Raw genomic sequence first — 15,272 nt, forward strand, 5'->3', positions numbered from 1 at the left:
TTGGTTCAGCCCTCACTCTCTTCCTCAATCTCACCTCTAAAGTCATCCTACAGACCACCAATCGATGCTGTCGAGCTACACTCTCCCCTGCCACAACCTTACAGTCACTCATCTCTTTCAGGTTGCATCTCCTACTTAAGATGTAATCCACCTGTGTGCACTTTCCTCCACTCTTGTATGTCACCCTGTGTTCCTCCTTCTTCTTGAAATACGTATTTACCACTGCCATTTCCATTCTTTTTGCAAACTCTACCACCATTTGCCCTTCCACATTTCTCTTGTTGAGACCGTACCTCCCCATCACCTCCTCATCCTCTTTATTCCCTTCCCCAACATGTCCATTGAAATCTGCTCCAATCACCACTCTTTCATCCTTGGATACACTCTCCACCACTTCATCTAACTCACTCCAGAAATCTTCTTTATATTCCATCTCACACCCCATATGTGGGGCATATGCACTGATGACATTCATCATCACCCCTTCAATTTCCAACTTCACACTCATCACTCGGTCAGACACCCTCCTCGCCTCCAATACCCTCTTGACATGATCTTCCTTCAGGATTACCCCGACACCATTTCTCCTCCCATCCACACCATGGTAGAACAGTTTGAAACCACCTCCAATGCTCCTCGCCTTACTCCCCATCCACTTGGTCTCTTGTACACACAGTATGTCCACCTTTCTTCTCTCCATCATATCAGCCAACTCTCGCCCTTTGCCAGTCATCGTCCCAACATTCAGAGTTCCAACTCTCACCTCCACACTTCTACCCTTCCCCCTCTCCCACTGCCTCCGGACTCGCCTTCCCCGTCTCCTTCTCCTCCTTTGCCCAGCAGTAGCACAATTTCCACTGGTACCCTGCTGACCACCGGTACCGGTGGCGGTCGTTGGTAACCCAGGCCTCGACCGATCCGGTATGGAAATTCGTTTTGTTGTCCGCATAATGATTTGGCATAGGTTTTTACGCCGGATGCCCTTCCTGACGCAACCCTGGTCGCCTCTTACGACACACAGGGATATGGTACACATATTCCAACCGGGGCATACACCGGGCCCAGTACAACTGGTGCTCATTTCGCCGACCTCGGAAGGATGGCAGGCTGAGTCAACCCCCTGGTGTTTTCGACTTGGTTTATATATATATATATATATATATATATATATATATATATATATATATATATATATATACACACATTATATATATATACATATACATACATATATTAATTCAGTGTCCCAACGGGGCTTGAACTCAGGACCTCTTGGGTCCCAAGCCACTGCCCTTACCACTGCGCCAACACCAGGCTTTTATATATACATATACATGTATATATGTATGTATATATGTCTATGTATATATATATATATATATGTATATATATATGTATATATATATATATATGTATATATGTATATATATATATATATATATATATATGTATATATGTATATATATATATATATATGTATATATGTATATATATATATATATATATGTATATATGTATATATATATATATATATGTATATATGTATATATATATATATATATATATATGTATATATGTATATATATATATATATATATATATATATATATATATATATATATATATATATATATATATATATATATGTGTATATATATATACATACATATGTGTATATATATATACATACATACATACATACATACATACATACATACATACATACATATATATATATATATATATATATATATATATATATATATATATATATATATATATATATATATATACATATATATCGGGCGTATAAAAATAGATTCACCGAGAGGTTCAGTCTCACAACACTATGTGTACATCCAGGAGACGAGTTCAAAAGAGCCTGAAGACCACAGAATGATGAAGCAGGGGGTTCCCAGTGGCATGGGGATGTCTGTGCAGCTCTTGATCCTTCTACCACTCCTGGGTCAAAAAGAGGGTGAAGATTGTAACACGACCAAACATAGGTTCACAGGGGCAAGATCAGTGAACTCAGATCATTCTCTTAAAACAAAGAACAAGCAAATCGACCAAATCATGAATATTAAACTGTCAAAAATGAAAGTGAGTGTTGGACGATGTCGGAAGAGTGATAATAAAAACAATGCAACTTCAACAGATACAGTTTTTTTATTGTTCTCTATGACTGCAGTGCATTGTTTCATTAATAATACACAATACAAATAATGATGTTTATAATCAACAAATTAAAAGGGATTTCAAAACAAGACATTTTACAGATGTGAACTTCCGAAATAATTTCAATACTTTTGAAATTTCACCTTGTCTTTCATTATCCTCAAGGTGAAGGTATTTTTTTTCTTCATCCTTTCCTTTTCAAACTTATTCAGGTCGAAGAGTTCTGACATTTTTCATTCCGAATACGTAAGAGACTAAGAAGGGTAAATAGTAAAATGCGATCAAAACAAAACGGGCATGCCAGTCAGAGATGAGAGAAGTGGAGAGGAAAGGAATGTTAAAACAATTCACAAATACAGCAAAAGGTGGGAACAGGTGTGATCGATCAGTGTGAAAATTGAGACAAGTGAAAGCCTTTTGTTCACAACGGATTGACTAGTTAATCAGACAAATTTTTTTGTACAGACAGACAAACAGGACAGTGTTGAGGAAACCGTTAAAATAGACGTTTTTGACTCCCACAATGTGAGTTTTGTAACAAACGAAAAGGACAGCAGGAGGAAAGGGGGGAAGAAGGGAACATACCAGTAGTGAGGTTGAGGGACAAAATAGAGGGACTCTTGGAGAAACAAGGGACATGGTGGAGAATGAGGGCAAACTGAGGATGAACAGGATGAAGGAGATAGATACAGCTGCAAAACACTCAAACGGAAGTGGAAAGAAAAACTATAAACGTGGAAAAAAAAAGTGAGCTTGGTGAGGGTTAATGGGGATAGAAAATATTATTCTTCAATCTTTACCGTAACTCTTTCTCCGACCCAATTATGCTCTCATCACCATCACAATGATGATCAAAATGTCGACGGACTCCACCTCTAAAACTTGGTCACTTGGAAGAGCGCGTACCTCCGCCACGTAATGCCTGATCCACAAGAACACATCGGGCCCAATACATTTTTGAAATATCGTGCTCTATATCATTTTTAGCCCGATCTCTCAATGGTGAATCCATCCATCCATTGGGACCATACTCTGTGCAGAGCGTTGGTGCTGCCTAAGCAGTCTCCTTGGCTATTGGGCACAATCCTGGACGGGTCGCCACTCCGGCGCAGGATACCAGCAAGCTGGCACTCATTTTTGCCAACCTCAGAAGGATGACGGGCAGAGTCGACCCCACCTGGTATTAATTCAACGGCCGAGTGGGATTTGAACTCAGGATCCTAGGATCCCGAGCACACCACCCAAACCATCAAGCCAACACCAGGCATAATGGTGAATAATCACTTTAAAAATTAAATAATTCTGAATCCAGATCCGGATCTTCACCAAAATTGAATCAGTTCGTCCTCGTCACACACCCAACCAGTCCACCAAGTTTCATTGAAATCTGTCCACAACTTTTTTGAGATATCTTGTTATATATCGGTTTCGCCCTGTCTCTCATTGGTGAAGAATCACTCAAAAATTATCAGATCCGAAACCGGATTTAGATCTTCACCAAAATTTAAACAATTCTTCCTTGTCACACCCTCAACCTGTCCACAATATTTTGAGATATCCTGCACATAAACAGACAGAAAGGGGTGAAAACACAACTACCTTCACCTTCGGTAGCGGAGGTAATACTTGATGATTCTATGGTCTGAAGCTGATTATTTTTATTTTTTTGAATTTGTCCTGAATTTTGACTTTCCATTTTTGGGGGTAATCTTTCCCTTCTTAAATTGTTCTATTTGTCAGGTTCCCTTTCTCCATTATTCTTTTAACCTTTCGAGTCTCTGCATTGTTACCCTCGCCAGAGGAGAGGGCATCGCATTTGGGTCCGTTTGTTTGTCCGCACAGAACTTTAGTGTTTTTCTATGAAACTGCTCGGTGAATTGAGACAAAATTTTCACAATAGGAGCGATTACTCATGTGGAATGTTTTAATGATAATTACATCATAGGTCACGTGGTGTGGCAGTCATGTTGGAAAAACGGAAAAACTTTGGACCTCTGCATCTCTGAAACTGCACCATGGAAAAAAAGTGAAACGTGGCACCTGACAAGTTATCCTAATGGGAATGTGTGATTATTTTTTTATGATGTCATAGGTGCCTTCATTATGACGTCAGTAATTGCATATGCTGAACGTTACATCCGATCAGAATGAAAATTGAGGGTCATCATGGGATAAATTGGTCCACAGAAAAAAAAATTGATGACGTCATCAGTCATGTGATTCGGCAGCCATATTGTTTAAAAAAATAAAAAATAATAAACTTCAAAAATCCCCTTCTCTGAAATGGCTGAAAGGATCGAGGCAAAACGTGACGCGTATGACGACCTATCCATGAGGAACAAAACGTTCAAACATAAATCATATCAAAGGTCACATGGTTTGGCAGCCACATTTGATTTATCCTATAAACTAGAAAAAAATCCTCTTCTCAAGAACAGCAGGACAGATCGAGGGGAAACTTCACACAAATGGTCCTCAAGCCTTGGGGATACCAGGGCATTCACAAATAATTGATGTCACATGGTCTGGCAGCCATATGGGATAGAGTGAAAATCTTTTTAAAAATAATTTCTCTTCAACCACTTCATCAATAGACATGAAACTTCACAATTATGAACTAGTAGTGATGGGGAATATGTTTTAAATTTCGTGAAGGTGGGAATGGGGAATATACACTGATGAGCCAAAACATTATGACCACCTGCCGAATATACTGTTGGTCCTCCATGTGCCGCCAAAACAGCGCCGACCCGCCAAGGCATGGACTCCACACGACCCCTGAAATGTCCTGTGGTATCTGGCACCAAAACATTAGCAGCAGATCCTTCAAGTCCTGTAAGTTGCGAGGTGGAGCCGCCGTGTATCGGACTTGTCGGTCCAGCACATCCCACAGATGCTCAATTGGATTGAGATCTGGAGAATTTGGAGGCCAGGGCAACACCGTGAACACTTCACCGTGTTCCTCAAACCATTCCCGAACAATGCGCGCAGTGTGGCAGGTTGCATTGTCTTGCTGAAAGAGGCCACTGCCATCAGGGAATACCATTGCCATGAAGGGGTGTACCTGGTCTGCAACGATGTATAGGTAGGTGACACGTGTAAAATTGATGTCCACATGAATGGCTGGACTCAGGGTTTCCCGGCAGAACATTGCCCAGAGCATCACACTCCCTCTACCGGCTTGTCATCTTCCCACAGTGCATCCTGGTGCCATCACTTCCCCAGGTAAACGGTGCACAGGTACACGGCCATCCACGAGATCTAAAAGAAAACGGGACTCATCGGACCAGGCGACCTTCTTTCACTGCTCCAAGGTCCAGTTCCGACGCTCGCGTGCCCGTTGTAGGCGCTTTTGACGGTGGACATGGGTCATCATGGGCACTCTGACCGGTTTGTAGTTACGCAGCCCCCTACGCAGCAGCGTGCAATGCATTATGGATTGTGACGCATTCCTTCCATGACCACCATTAAAATTTCCTGTGACTTGTGCCACAGTAGACCTTCTATCGGTTCGGACCAGATGGGATAGCCATTGTTGCCCTCATGCATCGATGAGCCTTGGGCGCCCAATACCCTGTTGCCGGTTTGTAGTTTGTCCATCATCGGACCACTGTCGGTAGGTACTCACCACTGCTGACCGGGAGCATCCCGCAAGCCTTGCCGTTTCAGAGATGCTCTGATCCAGTCGTCTGGCAATAACAATTTGGCCCTTGTCAAAGTCGCTCAGGTCTTTACTCCTGCCCATTTCTCCTGCATCCAACACATCAACTTCAAGAACTGACTGTTCACTTGCTGCCTAATACATCCCACCCCTTGAGAGGCGCCACTGTAACAAGATGATCAATGTTATTCACTTCACCTGTCAGTGGTCATAATGTTTTGGCTCAGTGTAATGCGATCGGCCACATGGTCTCTCAGCATAATTATTTAATTTTTTGAATCTGGGTTCTTTTTGATTTTTTTTTTTAAATAAGGCTCACTTGGCTGTGCCTGAATGGGTTTGAGGAGTAGCAGCTGAAATGTGAATCATATTCAGGTTCCTCTTGATGACTTCAGCTTTGCCTTTTGCTTTGTCTGGTTCCTTCTGATGACTAATGCAGGACTGCACCAATTTGGTCTTCCATTTGATTTCAATTTCATCCCATTCTAAATTCATTGACCATAATTATAAATATCATGGGTCAGGGTCAGGTATCCGATCAAAGCGGGGTTGCAAAGTGGGACATCTTGGTACCCGGTCATCACTGCCAACAGTTATAAAGTGGCAGATCAAGTTATGTCGAATATTAATTAAGTGACACCAGTACACAAACACCACACAAATCAAAACTGAATCAGTGATTATACTTATAAAAAGTGTGTACGTTGTTTGTATGCATGTTATTGGTCTATACTTGTGGGGTAGATTGGTTTCTTTAGATTTGGGAATCAGAGGTGTTGCCTTCTGTGAACCATTCATCCATTGGCTGTTCCCCTTGGATGAGTGTTAAATGCTCGAGCGTAGTGAGGGTGGAGAGCATGTAGCTGCTTCAGCCAGAAGTTTGGAATCCCATTTAAGTTCGGTGTTTTTGCGAGAAGTTTTCTATTATTTTATAAATTCATTAATTCTTATTGGATGCATTTCCTGTAGCTGTTGCTTTTTCTTTTGTATCCAATCTGCTTCCTTCTTGTGTTCTTTTTCGTCTTCAAATGTACATTTCCAGCATTTTTCTAAATCCTCTTTTTTTGTCTTAGGGGAAGTCGTCACGTTTTGTTTCCCTCGCTCTCGGTAGAACTTTTTCGGGTTGTTTTCAAACTGTTTATGATGTTGTTGTTGTTTCAAACACAACAATGATGTTGGCCTCATCATTGTTGTGTTTATTTTCCCTGCTATCTGGTGTATTTGGATTTTATTATGGATGGCTTATGGTTGTAGTCCATTGTTTTCTATGTTACATTTCTTTTTTTATTTGTCCGATTCTTTTCTTGAACTTAAGGTGAGGATGTGGTCTTTGCTTGGGTGACATTAGTTTGATTTCCTCGATTTTATTAGACAGCTCATCTTCTCAGCTATGCTCTTCATTGTCAATCTCCTCTTCCTCTTCATTCTGTTGTTGTCCATCATTCTCCTCCTCATTGTGATCTATTGTTGTTGCTATTATTTGTTTTCTTTGTAAATGTGCTATTTGATCTGAGTTAGTAACTTCAAGTTGATCTTTCTCTATGGGTCCTGTTGCATCATTTCCTTTCATCATTCTCTGTTCCTGTAGTGGAGTTTTCAGTTTTGTTTCTTGACTCAATTCTACAATCCGTTGTCCAATTTGTTTCTATTATTGTGATTAAAGTTGAAATATCTTTTTCTGTTTTCCTCTCTTGTTCTCATTTCTTCGTAACCCCAGTAAGTTCTGATGGTTGTTCCTTTTCCTTGGGAGTTTGTACTCTGGGAATGTCATCCCAAACGCATGTCCCATCATTCCATTGTGGCATTGGTGGTAGGTCGCCAGTTATTTCTTATTGCATGTTATTGGCTTATATTTGAGAGGAAGTCGGGTTTGTTCAGATTATGGGATGACAAAGGTGTAATCTTCTGCGAGCCACTTATCCATTGCCATTTCCCATAAGAAATGCTTATTAAATGGTGGGCATCTCCCAAATGGGGATCATCACATGTTTGTTGCGGCCTGACGTTTTGATGAATCAGTTATTACACAAAACGCACAGTATGGATTCTCAGATGACTCTTACATTCTGCCTTTGTACGGAATAATTTATTGCAGATGCTGCACTTGAATGGTTTCTCTCCGGTATGAATAGTCATGTGCCCCTTGAAGGATGCATAACGAATAAACGATTTGCTGCACACAGAGCACTTATACGGCTTTTCCCCAGTGTGACTCCTCATGTGTTCTTGGCAGGACACATTTGTACTGAACGATTTGCTGCACACAATGCATTGATATGGCCTGTCCCCCAAGTGAGTCCTCATGTGTGCCTGGAATGTTGACTTGTACCTTAATGATTTATTACAGATAATGCACTTGTATGGTTTTTCTCCTGGATGTGTCCTCATGTGTACCTTGTATAACAAGTTCTGAACAAACGATTCATTGCAAACATGACACGTGTACGGTGTTTGAGCAATATGTATCCTCGTGTGATTCTGATACGTTGAGACGTCAGAGAATAACGCGAAACATACACAACACTTGAACTGATTCTCCGAAGGGTGGATCCACACGTGTGCCTGATACGTTGAAATGGAATCGAATGTTTGATTGCACACGGTGCACCTGTGCATCTTTTCAGAAGTGGGAATCTTCATCTGTTCCTCGCCATAAATACTTTCACATTTATAATCCATAGAATTCATGCCATTGTTCTTCTTTTGTTGCTCCAATGAATCATCAGCGAAGGTGATACTATTATTGGTAAAGGACAACGTCCTGAAAGTCGGGCTCCTTCTCTCTAAAGATTGGTCAGAAAAAAAAAAGGAAATTCATCACAGGGATGCAAAACACACAACACATGACAATGAATTTTCAACAGCAATGAATCAGGAAACTTGCACTTTTATGAATACTTCACCTGGAAACCAATCAACATATATCTTGCAAATATCTGAACCATGCCAGTGGGGAGAGGTAGAGAAGTGCAACATAATTGAAAGTTTCAGAAAATAAAACATATTCATCAGACTTCGGGGAATTGGAACAATTAGTTCAAATATCTTTTCACAAGGAACCTTCATGATCCCATTGGGAACTTTGAAGGGTACTCTGTTGAGCGGACCTCCACCAGGCCGATTAGTTTACGTTTTGTATCCTACCGATGGGCAGGATCTGGATTCGGACCTGAACTAAAAAAATTAAAATTGGCTTGTTCTTGTCTCTGAACCAACTCATCCACCAAGTTTCGTCCGAATCCATCTCCAACATTTCGATATATTGTGCTATATATCGTTTTAGCCCTACCACTCAAGGTGAAGAATCACTTTAAAAAAATTATCGGATCCGGATTCGGATCTTCATCACAATCAAATCAATTCTTCCTTGTCTTCTTCTTCTTCTTCTTTCGGCTTCTCCCGTTAGGGGTCGCCACAGCGGATCATCCGTATGATCCGCATAGTGATATGGCACATGTTTTACACCGGATGCCCTTCCTGACGCAACCCTGGTCGCCTCTTACGACACAGGGATATGGTACACCTATTTTAACCGGGGTATACACCGGCCCAGTACACTGGTACTCATTTCGCCGACCTCGGAAGGATGACAGGCTGAGTCAACCCCCTGGTGTATTAATTCACTGGCCCAACGGGGCTTGAAACTCAGGACCTTTTGGATCCCAGGCCGCTGCCCGAACCACTGCGCCAACACCAGGCTCCAAATCAATTCTTCCTTGTGATATACCCAAATTGCCCTTTATGTTTCGTCTGAATTCGTTCACAACTTTTTGAGATATCCTGCTAAATGTCGTTTTTAGCCCGATCGCTCAGTGGAGAAAAATCACTTTAACTCTTGGATCCAGATATTCGCCAAAATCTTATCATTTCGGCAGTGTCACATATGCAAGCTCTGCACCAAATTTTGTCCGAATCCATCCGCAACCTTGAGATATTTTGTTCACAGAGACAGATGTGAAAACATAACCTCCATCCACCTTTGGAGGCAGAGGTAATATAACATGAAGAGCACGCTGAAAAACACTGCCATATGCCGTAGTACACTGGCTTTCATCGTTGTACTTTGCGGTTGTCCTCAAATTTTAGCATGCTTGAAATTTTACGACGTATGCCAGCGTATGACTCACACGTTCCGCTACGCTGGCCTTAAGTTGTAGGCACGTTATGCGATCGTTGACACATGTCGACACACGTTACTTGTAAGTTACTCATAAGTCAAAACACATCGAGGTAATGATTAGCGTACCCGGAACTTATTTATAACCTATGAGTAACGTGTTGTAGGCACGTTACACGATTGTTGTACACACGTCGAGGCACGTTATGCGATCGTTAACACACGTCGAGGCACGTTGCTTGTAAGTTACTCATAAGTCGAAACATGTCGAGGTAATGCTAAGCGTACCCAAAACTTATTTCTAACCTATGAGTAACGTGCTTTGAACCTATGTGGAACGTACCTCCAATGCATATCGACGTATTTGATTGACGTGTTCTGGACGACCATAGAACTTACTGAACGTGTTTCTAATTTACAGCGACCGTATAATGGCGTATTGGCAGCATTTAAAAAAAAACCAAAAAAAAAACAATAACTTCCAATATTTCGTCACGTGCCGTTACGTCACGTCCGATTGCCTCTTCAGTTTGCTCATGTCTTATTCTTAGTTCCTCCTCTGTGAATATTTTCTGTTTGAGGATATTGCCACGTCGACATCAAAACTTAAAAGCAAATGTCCGAATATATTTTAAAATTCGTGATAGACTAAAAAAAAAAAAAAAAAAATTAAAAAAAAACAACAACAACAACAACTTCAGACCTTTTGTCACGTGCCTTCACGAAGCCAAGGAGAAAAAAAGAAAATGTGCCTTGATGGAGAAAATAAGTTTCGGGTATGCTAAACATTACCTCGACGTGTTTCGACTTATGAGTAACTTACAAGAAACTTGTGTCGACGTGTGTCAACGATCGCATATCGTGCCTACAACTTATTCCCAGCGTAGCGGAACGTGTGAGCCATACGGCGAGTACGTCGTAAAATTTTCAGCATGCTTGAAATTTCACGACGTACGAGACGTAGCACGAAATATGACAGCGTACTTCATCGATTTCCAGTGTGCTCCTAACGTATACACAACCTACCCATAACGTATTTGACGTGTGCCAGCTTGGTTCGGCAAGTTTTTCATAGGTCGGCATACGCTGGCTAAATTGCCAAGGTATGACTGCGTGGTTGACACTTAATTTTCAGGCAGTTATGATTTAAATCGGCGTGCGGCAGGTTTTTTAACAGGCTACGCCACGAGTTTGTCGACGATACGTGCAGCGCGCTATGCCTAAGTTAAACTATCATTGGGCATAGGTTGTGAACGCCGACAACAGGCTAAGCATTCGTTGGTATAAGTTATCTATAAGACAACGAAACGTTCTGTGCCCGTTACTAATAAGTTATGCATACGACCAACACGTTATGAATACGACCAAAACTTAAAAAAAAAAAAAAATTTCAGCGTACGCCAACGTTTTACATACATTTTTATACATTGCCATTGCTGGCTAAATCGTCAAGGTGTGACAGCGCCTTAACGAAGGTAGACAGTCCACGCGAATCACCTCACATACGTGATCGTTGAGAATGACTTGGCGTCATTTTTGGTGAATCTTCCCACACAGTTGAGGATCACCACGCTCCTAAAAGGTTATCTCTGGACACACAGCTCAGTGCCGAAATAAAGGGAGGATTTTCTTTTGTTTTTTTTATCTGTTTTTGTGACTGAGTGGAGATGTCTCAAATTAGGTTTTAGTTTGCCTCACTTTTCATTATCTCACTTTGATTTATTTCCATTATAAATCTTTGATTTTTGTTCATTAAACCATTATGTCAATTTACTTGTCTTCGAAGATAAACCCGCGTGCTTCCATCTGGTACACGCCCTTTCCGCCCTTCATCCTGCCCTCACCATAATCTCCAAGGATCTCTGTTGTTTGCCTTCAAGTAGAACCGTTCGGCTATCCATCCAGGTTGGTGTTAACCCCCTGAACATGACAACTGGGTCAGGAGTGGGATATAATCTAACCACCGTGGACACGAAACATGTATAAATATATATATTTTTGTTAAGGATTTCAGAATCCGGTCTGATGAATACATCCACACATCCAGGTCCTCAGACAGTTATTTCCTTAAATGAGTGTTCAGATTAGCCCCATCCCCATGTCTAATGGGATTTTAAATGTGATGCGTTGAGAAGGGTGAAGAATAGATCCCCTCTCTTATGGGAAGCTTTTTTTCTTTACGACAGACACGTTTACACACATTTCTTTCGCGAGCGTCGACGCCCGCCTTTTTCCGAGCACACAGGTGGTCATGGTAACGGTGTGCAAGTGGGGCGGGGGTGAGCTTGGGGGGGGACTCTGCGACCACTGAGACGGGCCGCATATATAAAAACGAATTGGAGGTCCGTTCTGGGGAGAAGAAAGCAAGAGGGCAAGCGAGCCAAAAAGGAAGCGAGCGAGGGAAGAAGCGAGCCAGAGAGGAAGCGTGCAAGCCCGCAAGTGAGCAAACGAGCGTGTGGGTGTGAGCAGCGCCAACGAGTGAGGCACGGGTCGGTCACCAACATGTGAGGCACGGGTCAGTCACCGACGGACCATGTGGGTCACTGGACGTCACCAGTTTTGTGAAGTGTGAGGAACTGCCCGTGTCACAGAACCAGGGTCTAAACCCGCGACAGACAATCTCGGTGCCCTCCCAGACGTCGACTGGTGTTCAAGGCTGTTCGTGAGAGGGTGCACGGCAAGGCTGGGTGCTGGCGACGGACGTGACACGTACGCACACGTTTCAGGACGTTTTTCACTTCACGGACAACTTTCTCTCTGGTGAGCGATACGACTCCTCTCCCTCCACCCCCCCCCCCCCCGAATGATCTGCTGGGTACCCTTGTCTGTGTTTAGCTGTAAGTCAACCCCCGATAAGCATCTGCTCTCTGTGTCTTTCTTGTCATTTTGATTGATTTTGCCCGAGTCATTATTCATTTCGGATGCTTTGAAATTTATTCATTTATTTATTCAGAAAATAAAGTTATTTTTATTTATATATTTTATTATTAGTAAATCATTTGTCGACTTCCAACCTGTCCGTGTTTGTCCTTTCCTTCCATTGGTCTAGCATTGTCCGAACCTCGATAGACTGGGAGGTAATTACCACAGATTTCACCAAAAATAGTCGGCAGGCACCAGCGGTTAAAACGCTCGGCCGTCCTAATTAAAATCTAATCGAGATAACATTGGTGCTTTGCAGAGGGCACGCTCCCTGCTCAGGTAATCACGTGACCTGCAGTTACATGGAATAATTAGACGTGGACACTGGAACTCGTGGTTAACTGAGTGGTGTTCGTGGTTTTAAAACAACCCATCGTACCACAACGTTAATTGTGAGCGGTGGCCCCAGGTCCGGCTCCGAGGAGGACATGGGATTAATCCCTGAGTGACAAGTTGGTGTCTCGGTACCCGTGGCCACAACAATATATATTATATATATATATATATATATATATATATATATATATATATATATATATATATATATATATATATATCAAAACAAAAGACCCACCCACATCTTTCACCTGTGAGTGAAGGGAATAACCAATCAGCTCTCACCTCATCAATTAAACACAGGTGGCTAGGATTATATGAATCAATTGACTCCTCCCATGCTCTTCAAGCTGAAGAAGCTGCATGAAGCAACCAAGAAAGGCTACCAAGGTAAGTCCTTTGCTGTTTTAAACCCTTCCCAGAGTTCCACAGCTTTAAGACATTCACAAATAGTACACACATGAGAATCCCAATGTTACACACCCCTTGAATTGGTACACCAATCTACAATTTAAAAGCCTCTTTGAACTCACTCTCTGCATTGAAAGAATCTTCACTCAGCTCTTCTTTCACATGGATGGTGTTTGAAGTTGGAAGAGTGTTATCAGGGAGACATCTCTCACCTGGACCCATTTCACCTGCACAACATCCAACGTTAGAGCATCACAGCATTTAATTATTGAATACATGCCATGTTTATCATTAATGATAGTTTTCAATTTTAATTTATTTTCATGCAACACTCGGCTCATCTGGAGTACAGAGGTGAATTTGCATATTTATATTTGCTGCAAAAACCGTTTTTTTTTAAAACAAAAAACACTGAATCAAATTTTTCATGTTGCCAAAGGGTATCTGAAGTATGATTTCTGTCTGGGTAACATATCTGGGGGAAAGAATTTAAGGTGTGTGTGTGGGTGGGAGGGGGTTGGGGGGGGAAGGACTCCAATTCTCTTAGATGTGTGACGTATCGTGCCACCTGGTGGGAGCTGGTATTACAAATAATATTATTTTTATGCAGTGCTATAAAAGGAGAATTATTTATACGCACACCTGCTACACAAGCTGAAATCAAAATGGAAGTGTGGCTGAAATGCATCGCATAGACGATTAGCTACACGGTGGTGCACTTAAACGTTTTACATGGGAATGTGATTACGCTTGAAAAAAATAACTCCCAAGATGCTGAGTGGGCTGCACACTCTAGGGTCCATCCCTCCATCCATTGGGACCACACTCTGTGCAGAACGTTGGTGCTGCCTAGGCAGTCTCCTTGGCTACTAGGCACAATCCTGGACGGGTCGCCACTCCGACACAGGATACCAGCAAGCTGGCACTCATTTCACCAACCTTGGAAGGATGACAGGAAGAGTCAACCCCACCTGGTATTAATTCAACAGCCAAGCAGGATTTGAACTCAGGATCCGAGGATCCCAAACCCACCACCCTAACCATTAAACCAACACCAGGCTTACCATCCTGACCATTGTGTAGTTAGTTATTTTATCCTTGGATGGAGAACCTTTGGTCAAGCCGCTGTCACACCTTGACATTTTAGCCAGCGTATGGCAACGTATCAAAATGTATGTAAAACGCTGGCGTACACCGAACTATTGCTGTTTTTTTTTTTTAAGTTTTTGGCGTATTCATAACGAGTTGGACGTATGCATAACGTATTAGTAACGTACACAGAACGTTTCGATAACATATAGATAACTTATACTAACGAATGCTTAGCGTGGTGTCGGCGTTCACAACCTATGCCCAACGATAGTCTAATGTATACATAGCACGCGGCAGCGTATCGCCGACGATCACATGGCGTAGCCTATTAAAAGGCTACCGCTCGATGATTCAAATCATAACCGCACTAGACATCGAAGTGTCAAGGCCCTGTCACACCTTGACGTTTTAGCCAGCGTATGCCGACGTATGAAAAATTTGCCGAATACGCTGGCACACGTCGAATACGTTATGAGCACGCTGAAGCACGCTGGCATATGTCGTAGTATGCCGAGCACGTCGACAAATTTTAAGCATGCTCAAAATTTTTCGACG

At 42.0% G+C, this 15,272-nt stretch overlaps 1 protein-coding gene across 2 annotated transcripts in view; it reads right to left on the reverse strand.

The window, feature by feature from the left end:
• Window positions 1-2,160: 2,160 nt before the first annotated feature.
• The window catches only part of LOC147009939 (uncharacterized), a 32,342-nt gene continuing 19,230 nt past the window's right edge, over window positions 2,161-15,272 (reverse strand). For both annotated transcript variants that reach the window (XM_085863307.1, XM_085863308.1), the window contains exons 3-4: window positions 13,748-13,852; window positions 2,161-8,622 (exon numbers count right to left, since the gene is read on the reverse strand). In XM_085863307.1, the coding sequence (XP_085719433.1) occupies window positions 7,862-8,622; window positions 13,748-13,852 (866 nt within the window). In that variant the 3' untranslated portion in view covers window positions 2,161-7,861. The remainder of the gene's footprint in view (window positions 8,623-13,747; window positions 13,853-15,272) is intronic.

Source organism: Eptatretus burgeri, chromosome 17 (genome assembly GCF_056783735.1).
Source record: "Eptatretus burgeri isolate ZD-2024b chromosome 17, Ebu_testis_v1, whole genome shotgun sequence".
NCBI lineage: Eukaryota > Metazoa > Chordata > Myxini > Myxiniformes > Myxinidae > Eptatretus > Eptatretus burgeri.